We start from the raw sequence: 24263 nt of genomic DNA, 5'->3' as shown, positions 1-24263 counted from the left end.
TGCCTTATTAAATGTAGATGCCATGCAAAGCAGTCCTGATAAACACCCTGCAGCCAAATCAAAGTCCTGGAGTGAAAAATAACCCCCACTGTTGTAAATTGTCTGTCTGGTGTGATTTTCTAAGCACTCCCCCCATGCTGTGCCATGAGCCTGGTCCTAGTGCTGCCTCAGAGTTCTTATTTCTGCAGCTTTCTGTTGTAGGAACAATGCAAACACAAGAGCTGTTAATGCAGGAGTTGAACTTCCCAATTTTTACAGGTTCAGTAGAAAATGCTTGAGGGAAGAGGAAGGAAAATGGTTTACTTGGATATTATTGGTATATTCAAAGCATTGTGCACATCAGTTATATAAGCAAACTCATCAACTTTCACAGAATTACGCTGCCAAATAAATTCAGGTAGAAAGATTAACATGAAAAATACTCTCTAGGAAGCTATTTTGACTTTCCAAACAGGCATCATGCAGCATAAGAAATGTTACGTGGTGATGCTTATCCAAGAAAGTTAAGCAAGTTTTAATTTGTACTGCAGAAGGGAATTGCAGGTAACTATAAAACACTGCCTTTGAAGTGCTGCACGTTATAAATGTCTGGTAAATTATGAAAAGATACTTCACGTCCCCAGTGCAATTCAGAAAAAATAAAGGGTAACCATCACATTCCTGTATTGGTTTTTGATGAAGTGAACAACATTTGAAACTCCTCAGAACATTAAATCTTCTTTCACGAAGTTTGTAAAGCATCAGGATGATTTCCAGTACCTTTTAAAATCCAAGTTATGGTCTAATTTCAAAGATTTTCCATGAAAATAGGTTCTTGCCAAGCAGGCCTAAAAAATTCTTAGCAAAATTAAAGCTGGCTCAGCAATAATAATATTCATAACTCTGAATGTTATTTATCATTATGGTTAGTTAATGTGTCTTAACTTTGGCCTGAGCAATGGTGTCATGGTTGAACCAGTCCTAAAACCTTCAGCCTATTCCCTGATCTAAGCAGTTCTTAATCAGATAGCAGAAAATAGCTGAAATTGCTTAAATCCCTCTGTTAAAATGAAAACTAGCAAAAATATTCCATACAAAGCAGGTTATTGGCTCTAGCCATCCTGCATTTCCTACAAACAGCACTAACTCTAATCCCTTTGATTTAGCAATGATTTAGGATGGTTTTTTGATTTATGATGTCTTTCCATATTGGCTGTGAAGCTTTCCAGCTTGAAAGCTGAAAAATCTCATCATCTTTGGCTAGTATCGACAGGGAAATTGAAGTTTGATGCTGTACCCCAATCAAAATGGAAAATGTTGTGGGGTTTTTTTCCCATTCCCATCTCAAACCCATACAAGGCATGAATCCAGAGAGGTTGTGGATTCCCCATCCCTGGAAGTGTCCAAGGCCAGGCTGGACGGGGCTTGGAGAAACCTGGGATAGTGGAAGATGTGGGATCTTGCAGGGGTGGAATGAAAAGGTTTTTAAGGTCCCTTCCAACACAAATCACTCTGATTCCATGAAGTTTCAAAGCATTCCCCTGCAAGTAGTTTGGAAAGGGAAGTAGAGCCACATGAAGGCCATTTTTACATCCAGTTTGAGTGTTCCCACTTTTGGCTACGTCACAGGAGAAAAGATTGATTTCTAACCACTCTTCTTAAATACTACACCTTCCTGCATGGGAAATATTTGTCTACCTACAACCAAGCTGAAGATTTTATTCCTACTCACATTAATCTTGCAAGCAGTCCAAATAAGCACAAGGAACTTAGACAGCAAAATGTGAGAACTTTTGGCCTGACAACGACAATGCATCCCAGCAATGAAATTTTGCACATCTGGGAAGTTGTTTTAGTAGTTATGATATAACTTTAAACAAGAAAAGATGGACAGGGGGTTGTAAAATTTGGGTAATTTCAAAAGGTTTTAAAACAGAAGTCAAGCCAGTCACCAGCTCACCCTGGTCTCAAGAGTCTGTTCCCTGTACCAGAACATTTGTTTGAAGATTATTTCCTCAGATCTCTCTTTCTCAGGCAGTTTATTAGCCTGAACCCTGTGTCTTACACCTGAGGAAGTTTATAGCAGTTGAAAGATGTTGGAAATTATTTCCAGGAGCTCTTCTCTTAACAAACCATCCACAGGAGTGCAGCTCCTGGCACTCCACGCCCCTCTTTGCAAATCCTGGCTGTTCCATCAGCTGAGCAGAGGCAGGCACTGGGATCCATTACAGGGATGAGCAAAGACTCTGCATCAGAAAGGACTTTTATAAAATGGATTCCAAAGTCATTTAAACAGTGCAACAATGTCACTGAGAACAGGATGTGCTTTTTCACTGGCAAGCCTCCCACAGGCTTTATCAAGAGCAGATAGGGGCTGTCCCTGGATGCTCTAACATCTCATCACCCACATTTAAGCCATTTCCATGATCTGTGCTGAAGGGGAGGCCAGGATATTTGCTTTTTACAGAAAAAAAGTAGTAAGAGCCCTCACTTCTGCTCCCATTTTGACTTTCTTCAGAAGAAATACACAACAAAAGCAACTTGTCATCCTTTAAATGGATACAAGCCCTAAAAGTCATCTTAAGAATGCAAAAACCAGACAGGAAGGAAAAAATGGGGAGTGCTGGGCAGAAGAGGAAGGATTGTATCTATTTCTGCAGCTCTTTCTGTTCCAAAAATGTTGTCATAAGTCTGGTGTCTCACACTCCTTTCTCAGCTGATTCTGAGGTCCAACACTTGTGAAGCTCTCAGGTCACCTCACCTACAAAGAACACGTGGCAGGAGGAGGCTTTAACCTTCATTAACAGGTTGGCCAAGAGAGAATGAACCCATGCAAACCCAATGATGGGAATTAGACCAGATGATTTGGTACCTCTCAGCCTCAAATGTTGCTGGGATTTTTTCAAAAAAACCTCTTTGTTCTTTCTGCTGTGCAGTGGTGCTCTTATTGTGACCATAAAAACCAGTTTTACAGCACTAACAGCTAAATGCAAATAACAGCAGCTGTGTTTCAAGCAACATATGATGTATCTGTCTGATAATTTAATAGTAACTCTAATGTAATATAAGTAGGAAAATTAAATATAGTAGAGGAGAAAGTATATTTGTATTTGGCAAGCTCCAGTAGCCAGACAAAAATAACACAACAGAGCATGTTTTTTTTCCAGGCTGTTTCAGAGCACTTTAAGAAAAGTGTTCACATTCTTCAAACTGAGCCACATTCAATTAAGTTCTCTTCAGGTTTCCCTGTATAAATGATTCAAACTTACAATAAAAAACATAAAATAACTATCAGGGCTCTGGTGCAGAAGCAGCATTGGTAGAAATGGTTTGTGGGCACCACACCATGGGCCATTGTATTTTGATAGCTTTCCTATTCCTCTCAGTCATTTCCCAATTTACAGCCTTTTAAGGTTATAAACAGAACTTTGGCAGATCCAAGCATAATTCCCAACTCACAGTGATCACCTTTTCATCTTAATGCAGGTATTTATTTAAGAGTTCTGCATCCACTGCCATTACTTGATAGTACAGAATAATTTACTACAGCAGGAAATCATGGAAGGCCTCTCCCAAGAGAGTAAAGAGTTCCCTTAACCAAAAATCAGCACATCTGAAGTAAATTTAACACAGGGAAGAACCACAGCAGACAAAGGAATACAAAATAAATTGATGGAGTTTTATACTATTTCATCTCGCAAAATAAATTTTAGGGGAAAAAAAAAATGTAAAAGTACCACAAGAAATGCTGCCCCCAAAAAATAACCAACTAAAAATTATGTTTGTATTCTTCAACACAAACACTGGGTGATCTGTGCTGCATTCTGTTCAGAGAAATACATAATAGACACACACTGGGCCAAATCCTGAAGGATTTGCTGAGGTGTTTTTGTTAGGTTTGGGGTTTATTTCCAGACTTTTTAGTTAAACTAAAATAGAATCTAATTTGAACCTAGCAAGGTTTCACTGTTCATTCTGCTGAGTATTCGTTCCTCAGCCTCTCTGTTGTAGTTCCTTTGGAAATCAGCACTTGAAATTCCTCAGTTTTACTGAAATAAATACAGTTTTTCTATGAGGGTCTTTATATCCCTCAATATATAAAAAATTAGTTTTGGTTTTGGAGGCTTCCATTTCTTGGGCTTGTTAACTGATCTGTATTACTAACATAAAATAGATTATTATGTTTCCATCCCTTACCAAAGCATAAGCATATTAAACAACCTAATTAATCCTAATTAACTAGAAAGTCACGGAACACTTCTCTTGACCAAAATAATTTAGAAATGCCCTTGTGTTGATGGCTTGCAATTTGCAGAATTCATTTTTGAAATGAAAAAGACAGATGTATTTGTCTCTGATGCAAATGGTCTGGATAAATTAAAACTAATTGGGTTTATGTGTTCCTGATAATTAAATGTAAGCTATATTATGATGGAGGAAAGAACAACTCTTAATTTTTATAAATGACATGCAGGAAATGACAGGATCTTAAAAGTCTACTAAAGGGTAAGAAGCACATGGTAAAAGAGAGCTCAGCTCTGGAGCAGGGAGCAGAGACCTTTGCAGTGTTTCCAGTGGAATTCATGCCTTGCTGGTTGAAAAGAAACATCAACAGGAAAACCTCAACTTTCACTGTCCAATCTTTGCACATCCTCATGTGCAAAGCCAGCTGAGAAAGGACTTCGTGGGGGCTCTCTGACTTGGAGGAGTGGCCCTTCTACATCAAAGTAACAAAGTCTGGCAGCCAGCCTAACAGCAGCCAGCTGAAATATTTCAAGGACTCCCAGGTAAGCTGGTTTGCATTTTGAGCACAAGAACAAGTCATTTCCCAGGATTTATGCTTTATAAAGTCAGGTTACTAAAAGTTAATGTACACAAAACAACAGACTCACCACCCCAGAAGCTCCAAAATGTAAACTGATCTTTCATTTTCCCCCTCCTTCTTTTCTCTCTCCCTAAATGGACTGGAAAGATGATTTTTCAGTGCAAATCCCTTGACACTTGGGTACAGATCAGGCATCCCTACAACAGGCAGAGATAGAAATAAAAATAAAACCTAAAAGAAAAAAATGAACATCATCATTTGTGCATTGTATTTGTATCAAGGCAGAAACCATAGAATGGTTTGGGTTGAAAGGGATCTTAAAGATCATGCAGAGAATTTCATCAAACCACATTCATAACAATAAACAGCTTTCAACCTTTCAACACTAGAGTCATTCTGTTAGCACCAAATGCATCACAGAACTGCAGCAATTCAGATGCTCTTTTTGGTTTTCTAGTTAGGATATCAGTTCCACCACTACAACTTAAAGAGAGGGGGGAAAAAAAAAAAACATTTGAAGATGTTTTGTGTTGGAAGTCAGAAATACAAAACTGAGATACGTGAAAATCACCACTGCCTAAACAGATCACTAATGCATTGAAGGAAGCTTATTTTTAGCCCAAATTTTGTTGGAGGTGTTATGAAGTATGTTTTTTCTTTCAAGCAAAAGGGATGGGAAGGGAAAACTTTGAAAATCAGATGTTGAAAGCACTCAGTGACTTTCTGGTTATCTCCAACAAGCCCAAATTTAAAGCATTACCCTGACTGCTGAGGGCTCGAGGCACACACTGCAGTAGCAGCTGCTTCATCAGTTTTCCTGTTAAAAAAGGTTGAGAACAGCATGGAAGCAGTCAGGCTGTCTGTGCCAGGGAAATAAGTGTAATAGGAATATTTGGAAGAACAACTGAAAAAGAAAGGTTATATTGATGAGAGAAAAGCACTGGCCTCAATCTCCAAAGCAGAAAGCCTGCTTTGTGATTTTATTCTTCCAATTTCTGACAAAAAACTGCTGTAATAAGACATCAATATATGGTAAACTCTATAAAGAAAACTGAGGTGGAAAATATGCCCTCACCTTAAAGACAAGAAATGAGGCAGGAAATCAAATCAATGGTCTGTTCAGGCTGATGGCTCTAGTTTGTATGAATTAGGGTGGCTGGGGCACTTTTTCCTGTAAAAGAAATTGTTGAAAAGATTACAGTGTTGCCTAATATTAGTGCAGAGCTGATGGGGGAGCAGATAAAACAGAGTCCTGGGGTGTGGGGAGAATCCAAACCAGAGCGGGTTTAACTGCCAGAAACCAAGTAAGAGACTGCAATGCTTCCACTGATCCATCAGTGAAGGGCACCTGCCACCTCTGAACACAGAAAAGCAGCATAGAAAGCTTCTCTTTCTACAGGAAAGTTTCTGGGGACAACAATTTCCATGAATTTTAGAGCCCTGTCAGGCAGTTTAATCCATGAACATTTAAGAACAATTGTCAGACAAAAGCTTTTAATTAATCCCACTTTCACAGTTTCCCAAGACAAAAAGACAAATCTTTGCCACTGCTTTTGCTATACCTTTTTTATCAAAACCAGGGGAGAAGGAGGAACTTTTCCTTAAAGCCCACAGTGGAGGAAACCAATAAAAGGGAAAGTGTCAGGCACATGAAGGGAAAGAGAACTTTAAAGCTAAGCAAGATGCTGTGTCTGAGACTCCTGAAGATGCTACCAAAAGATACCATTTAGGTAATTTCAAAGCCACTCCATTACCAGGTACAATTAAGCATCTCCTCAAAAGTCCCCAAACCCTCCTTACATCAAAGCACCACGTTGGCCAAGTGACCTTTTACAGAAATTGTATTAATTGCATTAAACCTTACACTTCCTGGGGAGGAGGAAGATAAAGCTTTTTATACAACACCAATGCAGCAAGTTAAAAAGGACAGCTGGGGCTGTTTGTTAAAATTAAAACCACCCAATATGACCTTTTAACTGCATCTCCTCTTTGTTCTTTTAATTATCAAAGCCTTGTAAGGCAGTACTTACACCACAGCTGAATTTGGCTGGACACAGATCCCTCTGAACTGGAATTTTGGAGCAGAAAAAGGGGAATTCACTCCCAGTTGATTCTGAGCCGAGGTTTGCTTTAGTCTGGGCTCCCTGCTGGAGTTAGGAAGGAAAGAGTGTGGCAGGAGAAGTTAAATGTGCTGTGGAAAACTGTTAAAGTCTATTCTGCAATGTGCAAGTCCCTTATAAAACACGTGACCAAGTGTACTTGACCTTTGACTCCTCCTGTGCATCTCACCACAAATCTGATCATACTGAGACCTCAATTAATACCCCTTGGTAACATAAAACCACATTTGGAGATATAAAATTCCATCTGCAGGCAAGAAAACTTACAATGAATAAAAAATAAAGAATAAAACAATCCTAAAAAATAGCAGCACAAGATCAGTTCTTTTATTCTGTTATTTCTTCAGAGTAATTAAAAAACTCAAACAAAATCAATGTGTTTTCAAGAAGTTTTAATGACAACTTTACAGAACATTCCTTAGTGGATGATGTCTTGAGCAGCACTTAAAACACCTCTTGATCTTCTTGGTTCTGTACCATACAAAGGTAGGGACTGAACTGAGTTTTCCATGTTCACTGCAAGGCCAGAACCTGCTGTTTGTCCTCCAGAATCGCTTCCTCATCATCCATTTGCCTTTCATCCCAGTCCCTTGGAAGAAACACACCACAGTGATTTTCCAGCACCTCAGATTGCCCAAGTTCTCTGCTTTAAGCCTTGCTGACATATGTTCACATATGTTGAACTAAAAGGCACAAAACCAGCTTTTACTGGAGGTTTTTTCAGTGCACATCACGTACAAACTACTCTAAGGCAGCTTTTCCCCCTCAGTTTTTGTCACAAATCTCTGAATCAGCTCAAATCACACAGCATGGAGTTCACTTCAGTGTCTCATTGACTGTTGCTGGTTATGAGATCCCAGTAAAAACCAGTGAGACAGAGAACTTTAGGAATTTCCTTTATTCCACTCATCTCCTCAGTGTCCAAGGCAAAATAACAGATATAAGGTGAGTTGGAGGTTTGGCTCACCTGCTCACAACTTTTCAAAGGTACCTTACAGCCCAAGAATGCAGATGATTCTTAAGAGATTTACTTCATATATCTCACTGCTAATGCATGAAAAACCCACAATCCCAAATTTATCATTTGGAGTCTCAACAGCAAAACACATCCCTCAATTCTGACTATGAGCTGCCTGAGAAGTGGCTTAGAACAACACCAAGACACCACACAGGTCATGCTGACATTTTTAATTAGCATGTATTGCACAGTCAGAGAGTTGGGGCTGGTTTCATTTCAGTTCTGACATGGTTGGCATCTTGAGTAATCTAAAATATCATAAAAACACATCCAGCAAGTAGAACTTACCCAAAAATATCAAATGTGTCGTGGTCTTTCAGCTGCAGGGTGTTCTGGAAATCTGCATTTCCACAGATCTTCTCCCAGGGTTTGCTGGAGGAGGTTCCATCTTCACAAGTTAAGTTGTAATGGTTTTCAGGGCCTGAAATGTTTTAGGAGCAAATATGAGCAAAAAGACGCAGCATCTACACTATCAGCTGGAAAAAAATCCACAGTATTGACAAAAAATTGCCATTAAAAGTCTCAAACCAACTCTAGCTGATGAAAAATATCACTACAAATTAAGATTGTATTTTCCAATATTTGTAACTTCTTTATGAACACCTATAAATTCACCACCTCATACTTCAGAAGTATCTTTCAGAAGAGAAATCTATGATTTAAGTATTCTGCACAATGCCACAAATTTTGTTTGAGGGGAGACACTGTGAATGATTGCAGAAAGCTCCAAAGTTTGGGTCCTTTTTTTTAATTTAAACTAACATGAATAAAATATAGACACTTTCCAATATTTTCCCCAGGATTCAAAATTGACAGCTTCGATTTCTGCACACAGCATTATTTAAATTAAAATGTCAACCTGGTTGCTCATGATGTGAGAAATAATGTAGAGCTACATTTCTTGGGATGGAGACAGTTGAAATTGAGAAAGGTAACAAAAAAGTGCAGAGGCAGTTATTACTTGTGTTCCTGTTTCTTAGAGTTCATGTAATCAGACTTACTTCTGTAGCAGGAAGAAATCCCTTATTAGATCACTCCCAAGTTGTACCAGAGATTGCCAACACACAAATATAGGAACTTCTTCTAGAGAATTTATTCTCTAAATATTCAAGCTAAGAGGGGAGGAAAGAGGCAGCAGCAGAAGTAGAAACTAAGCCAAATAAAAAGAATTATTGGTGATAGCTGAGAAGAGATCATTTTTAACTCAAAAGCCCATTCTCACAAAAAACCAAAATACAAATACATAGATGAAGATATAAAAATGACAAATTCAACAGACTTATCCCAGACAGAATGTCTCCATTTTACATCACTAAAATTTACCTGAGTAGCATCTCAGAACTGTGGCTGTCCCTACCTGGGCATGGCATCCACGCTGCCATCAGAGAGGAAAGTTTCTTTTGGGCCTTGAAAGCGTTTGCAGCTCTGCTCAGTTCACTTTCTAAGACACCTTGAACTACAGAGTCATCAGCATATTCACTAAAGCTCCTTTCAGAAACCCACTGCCCATCTCCTGAAACCAAACATTATTAGAGGAAATTCATTTCAGGTTTTGTGTTAACATGCATTTACTATGTGAATTAAAGAAGCTATGCAACAATTTTTTTATAGATATATAACAGACTAAAAACTTACTTTCAAGTGATATATTTAACCAGATGAATGATATTTACATGTTGTTTCATATACACCATAAAAAGCAGTAGGAACCTCTTGGAACCAAATTCTCAGGGGATCTATTTGTATAAATAATTATATAATTTTATGGCACTGGATTTCCTCAAGGTAGGAAGTTTATTTTTGCCTTGCCCAGCACCATTTGTGTGGCATGACTGTCACCCTGAAGTGACTCCTAAAAACAAGCTGGATAGAAGGGAACTGAAAAAAGATGATAAATATGTATATTTTTGAGAATTTATTCACACAACAGTACCTTGGAAAGGGATACTCCTGTCCCTCGGGCTGGAGGCAGCACTCAGGAAAGAAGGTGCCTCCAGCTTTTCTTGTTTAGGCTTTGCACAGAGAACAAAGAAACCTTCAAGTCCCTGATATGCTGTAGAACCACATTTCTGTCTTTTGGCTACATCCTGTAACTTGAGTAAAAGAGAGATATTAGAAACAGGAAAGGAAACAGAAAACTTCATAAGTTGCCCTTGCAAGTTGAGATTAATAAAATGCTCATTTCATAGAACTCAGACTGATTGTGACAGCCTGCTGTAATAGATATTCATGAGGATGATGTTTTTGCTCAAGATATGCTTTAAAATCCCAAAAACTTCTCATGTTGTGAGAGTTTGAGTCTGTTCTTTCACTGTGGACATGAAAAGCAGTTTTTCTTTGTGTTCACTTTTGAGTACATAAAGGAAGGTAATCCCTGTTTAACAATGACTCCAAATTGGTGTCCCAACCTTTTCTATGATTTTTTGCTTTTGAATAATTTGTTAGATAAGACTATCTACAATTTTTGGTCATTCAGTCAAGAGGTGAAGTAATGTTAATACAAACATGGGAAGAGCTGCTCCTCCAGCACCTTTGTTTTATGTCTGAGATGAGGAGTTTGTTCTCTTTTTTTTTTTTTGAACATTAACAGAGAACTGGCAACACAACATGGACACTTTCATCCCCTACATATCAAATATGGCAGGCAGTGACAACCCCCCTAAATCTAAAGCAGACTAAGCAACATCCTTTATTTATTTATCAATTAAAGACATAATAACTTACTGTTAAAGATCTTTTAATTACAGGCAAGACCAAATTGGGATTATTGCAGACACTGCCCAGTTCTTGTGGCTCTCTCCTGCTTTTCTGCACTTGTGTCTCAAGGAGATCTCTGCTCACCACTTCAGTGGGGTTAGAGATCTCCTCAGCAAGGTCACAGGAGCTCAGGGATGATCTCACAGCCCTTGGTTCAATACCCTCCTCCTGCACTGCATTTATGTCAAGATCACTGCAGACAATCAGTGTTTCTACAAGAGTAGAACAAAATCATGAAACCAGCAATATTTGTAATGGAAATGAATATTAATTATAACCTCCAAGTCCACTGTTTTCTTCATGAACTTAAAATACAAATGTCCATTAAAACTAAAGAAAGGCAATAGTAGAAATTTCGTCAGATTTCCTTAAAAGCATTATAAGGTTTGAAATCCATCCTAACAGGCTGTGAATGATTCTCTGAGTTGGTTTTCTTTGTTCATACACGTTTATCACAATGCTCACACAGCCCATCAAATTGTAATCAAATCAAACTGTGATAGCCCAGAGAATGGTACATAATTTGATGACCTTTAATTATTTTTCAGACCACTGCAGTTGGCTACCCCATCCTATATGAGAATGATAAACTGGACACATTTATGTATTTTGAACAAAGAACTTAATTATTTTTCACATTTACCTTGAGAAATTTCTTTAGAAGAAACAGGATTTCTGTTGAGAGGAAAAAGTAAAAAATATTAAGTGTCAGCTGAGGAAGTTAAATGACAGGAAGACTTTCCCATTATACCCATTTCTCTTTTAAAGGTGTGGTTCTGTGTTGTTCTGGTCTGCAGCTGCTGAGTTTTGAAACAGAGGAAGGGGAAAAGACCAGAAGAATACAAAAAAGCAAAACAGGTCACAGCTAATCAGATAAAAGCTGGGAGATCAGAAGAATGGCATGTGTATCAATTATTGGTTTTGTCTGGAATTACAAGGTTAGTTAAGTAAGAGTATCTTAAACGTGCACAATGCAGCAGTGATCAATGGTAAAATTTCTGAGTTCCTGCTCCTGCTGAGGTAAGAGCTCAGAAAGAGAAATTCTACTGTAATTCAGGAGAGGCAAATGCAAAGCAATCTATCTTACACAGGTTAGGATTTCAAAGAGGCAATTAATATATCCATAGTGGCTCTAAAACAATGTACAGTCAGTGACTCAAATATAACTACCTGCAAAGAAAATCCCCTATTTCTTAGGAATTAGACCCAAATTTGGGATGGTTTCCTTTCCTCTCCCACAAACTCTGCATTTCTGGTACCTTCCACACTGCTGCAGTGGGTCAGTTTTTCCTTGCTTATTCACTGCCACCACTCCAGTTTCCTCCACTGAAGAGTCTGATGATTCTTCCAAGTCCTTGCTATGAGACTGAATAAAAAACAAAACCAAAGAGACTCATACTCAGCAACAGATCAAAATTCTAAAACTTATTTAAAAATTTAAAAAGTGATTCAACGCTGCCAGACTTTATTTGTGTATAAATGCCATATAGTGCAGGATCCTGAACACAACAGAAAAAAATTACAGGGAACTTTTGGGGAGATAAGTTTTCCACATTTGTATGGAAAACAAACAATGCACCAGTATTTTTCCTTATTGGAAGTTATTTAACTGTTGCTACTTTAAATATTTAACAGATCAAGACTTAAATCAGTTCATTGTTGAGATTCATGAAGTCCTTTCCTCAGATACTTACATCATCAAGGAACTCAATTTTCAAAGAGGACTCCGCATTTTCAGGAACAGTGCTGGGTTCTTCCACTCTATAAACAGATGCCCAGTATTTCTTCACCTCTTCAGCTGTGAAATATAAATTATTTCATTATTTCCTGTTCAAAACACTCAAAAATGCACCGTTTTTATTTATAATGAAGAACTACAAATTTCTCCTTTTATTATTGCTGCTTTAAGCAGACTGGTTAAGAATGGAACTGGTCAGCAATCATAGAAAAGAAATCTCAAGGAAAAGGTATTTTAGATTCAATAAACAGAAATCTTTTATACCTGTTAAGTCCTCAATGTCATCATCATCATCATCTCCTTCTCCCCCTCCTCCAGTCCCAGCCTGATGAATGCTCAGGGCTTGCACAGGCCTTGAATCTTTCATGCAACTTGCAAAAATTTGATCAGCAGGAGTCCTAAAACAGGAAAAAAAAATAAAAATCAATCTTAAGAAAAAAAGAAAAAGCCTAAAAAAGAAAAAAGAAAAAGAAGAAAAAGCCTAACAGTATTTACTCCAGCAGCATTAACTAACTCCTCCTAATTTCATTGAGGTGACTTTGCTCCTCAAGAACTAATAAAACAACTGCAGTGTCCATAAAAAAATCCTGAAGATTTTCCTTCCTTTTCTCTATAACACTCTGGTAGCAAATGCCCCAAAAATCAAGCAACAAAATATCAAAACAAGCCTTAAAATTCTACAATAAACTGATAGCTAGGAGAATCCCTCTAAGTACTCCCTCTGCAGGAATTCTGAGCTATGAAGCAATCAACTCTGGTTATAATCATTATTTTATTTTTTAAAAAAGCCTCCTGTATGCACTCCCCTTACCTCTTAATATATCTAATATATTAAAAGTTTAATCTGGAATTTTGTTAATTAAGTATTTCTGAGTTCTTCCACTAGGAGCAGCAAATGCAACAATACCTTCTGTATTTCTTCAGCAGGAGTTTCTCCAGGTAGCTCAGGCCCTCCTTCTGGAATTCCACACGGATGGGTTCCTTCCCAACAGTAACATTGGTCTGGACCTCACAAATCCCCACAGGTTCTGTCAGAATTATTAAAAAAATATTCCACAGCTGTTCAGGCTTATAAGCTTGCTATTTACCTACATTATTCTTGAATGAACATCACATTTTGAGCCTGTGCTTAGCTCAGTCTTTGCATAACTCCAAAATTTAAATGGCCAGCAAATATGATATTTTACTGAACATAGTCAGTAGTGGGGGTAGCCATAAAACCTCATTTATTACAGATTACTACACTGGAGGCATGGGAAGAGTGGGGGGATGGAAATCCATGACTCCACAGATAAAAATCCCCCAGAAAAGAAGAAGAAAAAGGAAAAAAAAAAATCAGTTTAATATCATTTTGTACAAAAATCCACAGAGAAAAATCACCATCCATGGACTACAGGAACAAGACTAGCTTGCACAAACCCAGTCAGATCAGAGGGATTTTTCATATTTTTCCATGCATACTTCAGCTGATTGCAGCTTTTCATTGGGACAAAGAAATATTAAGAGCCTGTGGAAGGCAAGCAGAAAATGTACTTGGATAGAACATACAAAATCCTGAGCCCTGCACATTCCCTGCCTCAGTTTAAAATTGACTGTGTTGAGCTTTACAGTCCATGCTGAAGTGCCACGTGAGAAACAAAGCCAGGAAAGGTACAGGGACATGGGCTGAACAACCTGGCCACTGCCAGAGATCATTACAAAAACTGAGCTAAACACTCACCTGCATATCATTAAAAAGCCTTCAGAGACTATTGTCAGTACTAAAGGAACATTGAGAAAAACTAAGAAAAAGCTTTATTATTCTAACATAATATCTGCCTTCACTAACCAAAAATCTAACTCCCCCAAATGGCTTCAAATATAGCTAAAATATCACTAAAACAGAACAAACCATACCTGATGGGACATCACTGGCACACAGTTGTTCTCCAGGATCACTTTTATCTTTTCTCCATTGAAGCAAAGCTTCCTGAAAAGACTTTGCAGATGCCTCCTCATCAAAGGCACCACTCAGCAATAATCCTTCGTCCTGCTTTCCAAGGCTTGCACAGGTTGATTCTGAGGCTGGCTCCTAAATCAGTTCCACAACATTACTAATAAAGCATCTCTGATGAGCAGCAACATTTTTAGTGTCAGCTGTGGAGCTACAGCACTCAATTTTCTGGGCTCAGCTGAGCTACCTGGTCATCAAGATCACTCACATTTTATGTGGTCTTGCTCACAATTAATTGCAAAGGCCTATCAAGAGCTAAGCAAGAAAGACAAAGTTTTTATTACCAGACACACACAAAACCTGTATTTAAATGCTTCTGGTATCAGAGAGCCATGTGTAGGATGGAAAGCCATGGAGAGCCCCCATCCCATGTACAGGAGGGATTAAATGAGGCATTTAATGCAGCATGTCTCAGTTAAAGCAATTTATGAGCTCTGTGCTTTACTAATGAAGAGCTGCTTTTTGAAGCTTCTCAGCAGACAGGGGCACATCTGGAGAGGTCAGCAAGAGGAAAATGGTCATTTAAGGAGCTAACTGGGATAGCAGTTCACACATCAAAACAGCAGCCCACGGAAGTGCATACTGTAAGAGATGAGACTGGCTGAAAACAGCTACCAAAGGGTAAAACCAGTATTACACTGGGATTTTACTGTTTTTCAACCTTTATTAGAACAAAGAAAACTACTGTGGAAGGCCTTAATTACCAACTCTTGGATGATTATCAAGCAAAACCCCAAAATAATGTCTTTATGGGAAACACCAGAAGGAAAGATCCTTTGTCTACACATTCTCCAAGTGAGGGACGTGTCCTTACCACAAAAAAAGCACCAAAAGTACAGACAGTCAGAAGGTGTAATGAGAGCCAAACACGAGCAGCCTCTACACAAGCAGGATGTTTTCACACCTCCTCCTTTCCACCTGCACTACACTAAAACCGACCCAGGGGCATGCCCGGGGGCACGCCCGACTTGCGAAAGGAACGAACGGCGGCTGTTTGAAGGTGCCAGTGTCCGGGCATTCCCCGATCCTCCCCACCGCACTGCGGGACGAGCACGGTGCAAAGTTCACCGCGTGAACACGGCATCAGCAGGGAACAACTCGAGCGCGGGGCTGCGGGGCTGCCCCTACGGCGGGGCGAGCGAATGGCAGTTCAGTCCCTCACAGCAGCAGCCGTCTCCACACCAATTATTCCCCCGGCTCAATGATTCCCCGGGGATCCCCCGGGATGCGCGGCGGCGGGCGCGTCCTGCGGGGGCGCAGCGCCCTCGGGCGCCGGCTCCCGGCACTGCAGGCGGCCCCGCGCTCCGGGAGCGGCCGGGATCGCTCCCCAAAAACCGCTGGATTGGCGCTGCTGGGAGCGTGCGGCGTTGTTTGTTCCTGGAAGCAAAATCCCAGCGGTTTGCTGGCAAGTTATTTTAAATTCCAAATCCACACGGATTATTTTTTCCCCCCCCCAAAGCAAAAGCATTACGAAGACACACACAGCGCATCAGTTCCTTTTGAGTGTTAGCAGCTCCAACTGGGTTAATAAAAGCAATGGGAACAAATCACATCGTGTATTACAGAGTGGGGGATGATACTTCTTTATTCGAAAAAAGTTATTTTCTTATTCAACAGTGAACTTCTATTCACATAAATTACTTCCAAAATCGAATTGTATGAGGCTGCACCACACTTTGGAGGCAGGGTTTGCAATTTATACTTGCTAAAAGGCAAAATTTCTTTATTAAATAGAAATCACCTCATACTTGATAATAGAAATTTCCACTCTAACACAACGAGATGCCAGCTTGGAAAGCACTCAGAATTCAACATGTGCCATGGGCCTTATATAAGGATTTAAAATCACAAAACATTCATGGACAACTTAATATTGCCCTATTTGCCTGCAATACATCTTATTTAAATCACAGAGTAATGTTCCTTAGTTAAAGGATGAGATCAGCCTTCTTCAGCCACACCCACATGCTGGGCAAATTAAAGAATTTATTTAAACTGTATTTTTATTAACTGTTACCAGTTAAAGAATTGTTTACAGTTCTGATAACAGAACCATTTAATCTGTTTCCTTACATTCAGGGAGATCAGTCTGTAAAATTTCCCTTTATTTTGTGGGCAGTAAGTAATTATCAGAGAGAGAAAGAAAAATGTGTGTCTACATACTGCTACAAAAAAATTCTGTACACATTAAATCGTGTTGCCTGACAGTTTTTTTGAAACCATTTACTTACCAGTAGCCCACCCTTAATTTCTGGTAGTCCAAGGGCTATCCCCTTCACTTCAGATTTTTCACAAGCTACAACATTTCTTCTTTCAGGCTTTACTGGTTCTTTAACTGGCTCTGGAACAAAATAAACAAAAAAACCCCCAACTAATCCAGTATCCCACACTCTGATTTCTTCATTGTTAATTGCAGCAACCTCCAAGAGGCAATAATCTACCAGAAGCTTGTTTAGGTTTCATTTAGTTAAGAAAGAAGTCTTTACCTTGAATCTGTTCCTTGAGTATTTGCAACTTCCCTTTTTCTGGAGAAACCTAGAGGAAAGAATATTTATAGATATCTGTATAAGGTTCTAATGCAAATGAATAAAGAGTAACTTTTATAGAATGCAAATGCTGTTAGGAAATAGCAGGGCCTGTATTTAAAGAGAAAACTCCATGTATTGCTCATGGAGCCATGAAGCCCAGGACCACTTTCCCTCCCCAGACATGAAATATTGTCCTCATGACCCTTCCATGATCTAACATCCCAGTAATTAATAATTTTCAGCATTTTTGCTCCTCAGTTTTCCCCTGCAAACTGAATCCACCCTGCAGCCTCACTGCCCCTCACTCACCCCTTATTTTAATTTTGCCCTTTGAAAATTCTTCCCCATGCACCTCCTCCTCAGCCACCCCAGCTGAAACCTGAAGTCTTTGTAGCAGCAACAGCTCTGAGTTGCTTGTCTCAGAGAAGGGGGAAGAGAAAGAGGTGAGTTAAAAGAAAACCTTTCCATTCTGATGCTCTCCTCTCATAGGCAAGCAAGCAATTTTATTGAAGTTCTCATTTTCTGCCAGTTTAAGAAAAATTGCCACAGATTTTTCCAAAAGAAAATATGGAAAAGTGCCCCCATTTGTACATATCAAAAAGAAAACAGATTTTTCAATGATTTAGCAGAAAAGTTTCACATCCTTTCTTTTAGGTCTGAGCAAGGATGTAATGGAACAAGACTCAATAAAACTGAGTTAAATAAAAGACTTTAACTGGGGTGTATTTTATCTGTGAAGGCAGAGAATTTGGACTCAAAGCTTCACCCAAAGCCTTGTATTTCAGATTCATCAAGGGCCCCAGCCAGCCAAAGGACAGGCTCCTGATGGCTTCCACCACTACCAGTGACACTCTTACAGGATTAAATCTGTAGAAGCAGTAATAATTTGCTGTTTATTGCAACTAAAACCCCAACAGATCACCCAACAAAACTTGATGTTCCTCCAGCTCAGCGGGAACTATAAGCTTGGCATGGAAAAATAAACAGTCAGGAATTTTACTCAGATGGGGCTTAACCTTTTGGTTGTATAGTATTTGAAATTTTCCTGTTCTGCAGCATAAATCTAATTCTAAGTCTTGTTTTACTTTAAAGAGCTTTACTTGCAAATTTGGTTTCCTACCTTTTTCCTGTTATCATTATTTTGTGCCAGAACTCGGGCTTGGCTGGTCCTTGGTCCTGCCTGCCCAGATTTCCAGTGATAAGCACCTAATTTCCTACAAACCAAGGGCAACAAAAAACTTAAAGATCAGGTCTTCTGCAAGCAAGAGAAGCATAAAAGTTTTCCTTCAGCTTCTTAAATATGAACAGAGCATCACAAAAATAAAATCCTTGTCTGTAAGATGATCAATTCCCCAAAGCACAAACACTCCCTTCCATTGAAACCTGCTTCACATCTACTTTAATAGCAGTAAATACATCAAATGTGTAAGGAAGTCTTTCTTTTTAGACCATCAAATTGGTCCAAGTTTTTAAACATAAAAAAATCTTAGCCATTCTCAAAGGCTGGTTTCAGAAGAATAAGAACAGAAGTACATTTTGTATGAGGCTTCACTATCCCAATTTACTCCAGGACTTCATCCAGCACTGCTAAAATGCAGGAATGTTCAGATCCTTTCCAGCCCAAACCACTCCATGATTCCACCAGTGGTGCAAATGCCAAAGACTCCTGTCCTTTGAGCTCACCACAGCAACCCTATCAGGGTCTACAGGTACAGGGCCTTGAGAACAAAACAGCACCAACTCCACGAGAATGAGATGGAGACAAAAGTGCCACACATCATCTGGAAAACACTGCCCGAGCAGCACAGGGCAATGCTCCCAGAGCTGCCAACAGCAGGCCCTTAGCAGCACCAAGGGATCCAAATCCAAGGCATTTGCATCGCCAGTGACAAAGCACAGCAGGCAGAAACACAAGGAAAAGGAAGCAGATGTTGCAGAGATTTGCCAGCATTCAGAGTGACTCAGAGAGATTTAAACTTCACCCCAGCATTTGCCTCGTTACACCATGCTTAGTTCCAAGCCTTGCCTGCCATGGTACAGAAGATGCCTCTCTGGGAAGCAACACAGATGTAAAAGGGGATTCAAAGCAATACTAACAACAGCATCCTCTGCAGAAACCTCAGAAATAAACAGGAGTGCAAGAGAAACTGCTCTGTCTCCTGCTTGAAAACTAAGGTGACAAATCCAGTCAGATGGGGGAAATAGAAGGAGAGGGAATAAATGAGGAAAGCTGATCAAATATCTAGGAGTTTAAAATTAACAAAGTCATAGGGAAGCAAGCTTATCACTGGGAAGAAAGATTGGAGAGAGGAGACTGAACACAACTGTAAATTCCAAATTTTACAAGAGGTCTCATCTGGGGAGGTGGAGGTGTGCAGAGAGCATCTCATTAGATTCTTTATCCCAAAGGGAAACTGAACCTATTTCCCAAAGACAAACTGAACCTACCTCCTCTCCTCTTTTTCTCTGCTCATGTTTGACTGCAGCTGCCGTAGTCTCTTCTCCATCTCTCTGTTTTCTGTTTCTAACTGCACTTTCTCCAGCTGCAATTCCTTGACAGTTCTGGAGGAAATAGTAAAATATTCATTAGAAGTTACCTGAATGTGGGTGAGGTACCTAAAGAAGTTTAAAGCAGGAAAAAAAAGTTGGCAATTTTGTCATTACAGCCATGTCCTTCTTTTATCTCCCAGCAGGACTGAAAACAGCTGTGGAAAATTCAGGACAGGTCAAGTGCAAACTCCAACACAAAACTGTGCCTGTACTCAGAAAGGTTTGGGGTTTAATTATATTAAAATAAACAGTCCAGTGATTTCTTGACTATGTTTGTATTATCCAGTAGATACAGAGGGTTATAAAACCTATAACTTAATCAGGAAGTGGATTAAAGCCTGAGAAAAGAAAGGCTTGTGGATAAAAGCACAGGGAAAATGCTAAAAAAGAAACACATTATTCTGCTTGCTCTTGCACAGATAAGCTCTTCTAGTTAATGTTGCATTAAAACTTATTAAGAATTATGAAAACACATCTCAATCCCAATCAGATAAAATACACTTACTTTGTTTTTAATCTCACTGAGGTTCCAGCTTTTGAGCCTGGCAGTATTACAAAATCATTGACGTTCATGATGCCCAGTATAACTTCTCCTAAAAAAGAGAACTTCGATGATCTACAGTTAGGAACCTGTTGAAATGGGAATTTGATTGAAATTAAAACAGTAAAAGACTCATTGCACATCCAAAAATATTCATATAGATAGAGAAATAGAGCACAGAACTTGTTTATATGAAGTGCCAATAAAATCCTAGAGCAACTCAAAATTAAATTTAACTGAGAAAAAAAACCTTTTTTATTACATTTATGATACCAGGGAAAAGATTTTCCTGGCTGTTTCATTTGGGCAATTCCCTAAAGTTCAGTGCAAGCAGATTAATATTAAATAAAACACAGCTTTCTTGAACCAAACCCATAGAAAGCACCAAGGAGGAGAAAATTGTACAAGTGGCTATGAAGTCAAACCACCTCAACTCATTTGGGAAGATAAATTCTTTCTGTCACTGACAAATTGATACAAAAGAACACAATAACTCAGAGAGCAGAGTTAATCCCTCCCCTCAAGACTTCAGTGGTATTTCAAGTAGGTTTTTTTTTTTCTAACCCAGGTTGTAAAATACTTTTCCATAAAGCAAATTCATGCAGCACAGGGTTCAAACTGAAGGTGAACGTGCAGACCCTTCCTGGGCTGGAATATTTGTGGGGTAGCTGCAGTTCAGTGCCAAAACTGGGCATTTACTGCTGCTGCTGGGATGCACATGGAAAAAGGAACAAAAATTGACAGTCCAGAGACTTACAGCTGGCAGGGTGCTTAGAAACTGTTCTGCAGCTCGTGGCTTTCAGGTTCCTGGGGAAAGTAGGACCTAGGAAATGATGAGGAGAAGCTGAGGATTGGAAATATCCCAAATGGAAAACTGAGTTCAAGAGGAAATGCTCTGCTGCTTGTTTGCAGGTGAGCCTGAAATTGAGTATTAATACAGATAAAATGTGCCCAAATATCTCCATCCATGAGGCAAAACACCTCAATGGCACATTGAAGTTAAAACACCTGGTTCCACGAACCTAAAATGCAACATTTCAGTGCTGACAGAATGTCAGATGTGTGCACAAAACACGTTTCTTACTGTGACAGGAAAACGAAGCACTCAATTCCAACATCATTTCAAAACAGTTATTCTTTTATCACTTGCCAAGATAAAAGAAGATTGTATTAATTTTGAATAGAAGAAAGTTTTTCTCTTGGCAAATGTGAGCTGGCAGGACCACCACAGCTGGACAGGAGGAGGTCACACACTGGATTTGAGGTGGCCCAAAGGCTATTTAATAGTAAAACCAGAGGCAAATGACACATGCAAGCTCAAGGAGGGAAAGTAGTTAATAAAAAAATACCATTTATATGAGTTAAACTTAACATATTCCATTGAAAGCAAATATTTAAAGGGATAACTTAAAAATGTGGTAATATCAGAGATGCTGTGTGAGAATATTAGAGATAAAAAGCCCTACAGAGTCCCAGGAATAAAGTAATACTGAGTGGTGAAAAACAGTCAAGCTGTAGATAAGAGGGGATAGAGACAGACAGACAATGATCAACCCTCTGAATTATTCTGAGAAAATACAGGAATTCATTGAACAGCATAATCCTGTTTGGTATAAAAACAGCTGTTAAACACAGACTTGGAAGAGTCAAAGTTAAACAAACCCCATGGGGAAATGCACACCCTGAGCCTGATGGCATCCTTAAACATCCCTGAGCTGGGCCCTCAGGACTGCCAGGGAACCCCAAACTCCTCAGAAACAGCCTTGTAACTTAAATACACAAAGGAGCTCCCCCTTTCTCTGGTTTTTGTTTAATGAATCCCTTTTCTCTCTCTAATAGGCAACACAATTTGCCAGCGAGGCAAACACTAAAGCAGCTCATCAACATAAATAAGCCAAGCACTAATTAGCCACATCCTTTCTGCCTGCTCCTCTGCACACACTGGCACTCGAATTTCATCATTCCAGCAGGTTCCTCTGTGCTGATAATGGATATACAGTTAAAAGTAACAAAACAAAAACTGCTGTTTTAGCTGAATGAAATTTGAGTCAACTTTAAAGACTACGTAGCTAAATAAACCCAAATTCCACATGGCCTGTACCCCAGCCTAGCTCAAATCTCTTCCTAACCAATTTAAAGACCGGTTTATAACCTACAGACAGCTGAAGATGGCTGTAGTTTATTTCACACTACAAGAGTTTAACTGGGGCAGACTAAATTCTGACAGCTTCCTCACAACAATAAATCCATAAAATCCAAAGGGATACTACTGTCTATGTAATAGCTCACATCCAATTATCCCAACCATGAACACGGGTTTCATGCTACACTAAGTTCCATCCACTTACCAATAATTCAAACTAAACTATTTCCTTTGAAGAATTATTCCAAGTGCAATAAAGAGTTTATCTGTCATTGCTCCCCACCCATTTGCTATTAAAACAACTGAGACTTCTGATCCTTCCAAACATTTAACATTTCACTAAGTAGTTTGTTTTGTTTTTTTTTAAAAAAAAAGGAGAAAAAGACATTAAAATATATAAGAAAGGGGAAAAAACCCACACCACACACACTGATTGACCTGCTAGACTAAATCCAGCAGTCAGGTAGGCTAAAGTAATTCCATCCTCTCAGAATAAACTTATATTGTCCCTGCCCCAACATCTGTGATGCCAAACATTTCAAACTCCACTTTATATTTTTAAGCCAATTACCCATTTCTATGTGTAATGCCATACAACACAAAGTAAAATCAGGAAAACAACACAAAAACATCTAAATGCCGCTTTCTCTAAGTCATTTTCCCATATTTTGCAATTTTATCACACTTTGAAAAGGCATATTATCTTGGTAACTCTGCAAAATCAACACCTATTTCTACGGGTTGTGTATCCTCACTGCTTAACCAAGAACTGTAATTTCAGCTGTATTATAAATAATTTCAAATACAAGGGTCACAAGCAGGATAGTCTGGGCCTCTCCACTCAGTCTACCAAAAACAAAACCAAAAAAAAACCCAACAAAGCAAAACAAACCACAAAAAAAAAAAAAAAAAAAAAAAAAAGGCAACAACAGCAAAAGAAAAAAAAACCACATTACAAAGTATGTTTCTTAAGAGGAAAAACCCTTCTTACCCACATTACAGAGCTACAGCCACTGCCCTGCAAGCTGGAGCCACTCTGCCCCGGGTATAAAAACCAGGTGGGGTGATAAATAACACACGGGGCAATAAATAACAGGTGGGATGATAAATACCAAGTGGACACAGGCAGCAGACTCAGTCCTTGCCTTTAAGCTCCTCTCGAGCTCCGGTGTGGGCTGGGTTTGCGGGCTGTGCTCGGTTCCGACGGCAGCTCTGGGGAAACAGAGCACAAGGGCAGACAAAAAATGAAGGTGCAAAAAGGCCCGCAGTGAAGCGGGGGGGGTTGTTTGCGCTTTTCTCTTTCATTACCCGTGTCTTTTCAAGCCTGATGAAAAGTGCGCGGGGCAGGGGAGAATGAACTGCCTGGAACTGTAACCTAAAACCAGAAAGGCGTGAGGAGGGGCAATAAAGGCAACAGTGCGAGGGACAGCACAACTCCAGCTGTGCGGCCGGGCACAATTTGGGGACACTTGCACAACTTACACCTGTCCCAGGTACTCTCAACCCTCCTTGCGCGGGGGCCTCGGCCCCGGAGGGGAACTCCCAGAGTCCCCCCGGCCGGCGCTGAGGGGGTGCGGAGGGGGTGCGGAAGGTTCAGCCCGGCGGGGGCTGAGCTGATCCCGGTGCCCGAGGCGGTCCCGGCCCCGCAGCCCCTCGGTCCCTCGGTCCCGCCGCCCCTCGGTCCCTCGGTCCCGCCGCCCCTCGGCCCCGCCGCCCCTCGGTCCCTCGGTCCCGCCGCCCCTCGGTCCCGCCGCCCCTCGGTCCCTCGGTCCCGCCGCCCCTCGGCCCCGCCGCCCCTCGGTCCCTCGGCCCCGCCGCCCCTCGGTCCCTCGGCCCCGCCGCCCCTCGGTCCCGCCGCCCCTCGGCCCCGCTGCCAGCGCGGCGCGTTGCCATGGCAGCGCGGGCCGCGGGAGAGACCATTGGGCGCCGCGGGGGGGGACGAGGGGAGAGACGATTCCGCGCGGAGCTCGGCTGAGGGCACAGGCCGCCCTCGGGCAGCGCTTCATTTATCACAGAGCTGCGGAATTGTTGGGGTTGTAAAGGACATTAAAGATCGTCCAGTGCCACTCCC

General features: G+C 40.3%; 1 protein-coding gene across 4 annotated transcripts; it reads right to left on the bottom strand.

Moving 5' to 3' along the window:
* Positions 1-7237: 7237 nt before the first annotated feature.
* ZBBX (zinc finger B-box domain containing) lies at positions 7238-23586 on the bottom strand. Of its 4 annotated transcripts, XM_069024824.1 has the most exons (19): positions 23501-23586; positions 23305-23404; positions 20807-20872; positions 20014-20138; positions 19407-19520; positions 18079-18172; positions 16917-16965; positions 16662-16771; positions 14334-14508; positions 13345-13465; positions 12702-12835; positions 12394-12497; positions 11959-12065; positions 11343-11374; positions 10667-10911; positions 9876-10035; positions 9300-9455; positions 8231-8363; positions 7238-7513 (listed from the first exon to the last, which is right to left on the bottom strand). In XM_069024824.1, the coding sequence occupies exons 4-19, from the start codon at positions 20079-20081 to the stop codon at positions 7438-7440; spliced, it is 1878 nt and encodes a 625-aa protein (XP_068880925.1). In that variant the 5' UTR covers positions 20082-20138; positions 20807-20872; positions 23305-23404; positions 23501-23586; the 3' UTR covers positions 7238-7437. The 4 variants fall into 4 exon arrangements, with proteins under 4 accessions (XP_068880925.1, XP_068880927.1, XP_068880924.1 ...); XM_069024826.1 differs by lacking the exon at positions 23501-23586 and having other exon boundaries at positions 20014-20101; positions 23305-23391; XM_069024823.1 differs by lacking the exons at positions 23305-23404; positions 23501-23586 and adding an exon at positions 23184-23279.
* Between the last annotated feature and the right edge of the window lie 677 nt (positions 23587-24263).

Source organism: Aphelocoma coerulescens, chromosome 9, assembly GCF_041296385.1.
Source record: "Aphelocoma coerulescens isolate FSJ_1873_10779 chromosome 9, UR_Acoe_1.0, whole genome shotgun sequence".
NCBI classification, from domain to species: domain Eukaryota; kingdom Metazoa; phylum Chordata; class Aves; order Passeriformes; family Corvidae; genus Aphelocoma; species Aphelocoma coerulescens.
Note: the sequence above shows the minus strand (reverse complement) of the source record. Positions and strands in the feature narration are given on the sequence as shown.

Excerpts from the sequence above, each read along its gene's own strand:
- ZBBX (XM_069024824.1), bottom strand. The coding sequence starts at position 20,081 with ATGAACGTCAATGATTTTGTAATACTGCCAGGCTCAAAAGCTGGAACC. Across the intron at positions 16,966-18,078 it reads ATAATGATAACAGGAAAAAG|GTTTCTCCAGAAAAAGGGAA; the intron begins GTAGGAAACCAA and ends TCTTTCCTCTAG. Across the intron at positions 16,772-16,916 it reads ACTCAAGGAACAGATTCAAG|AGCCAGTTAAAGAACCAGTA; the intron begins GTAAAGACTTCT and ends ATTTTGTTCCAG.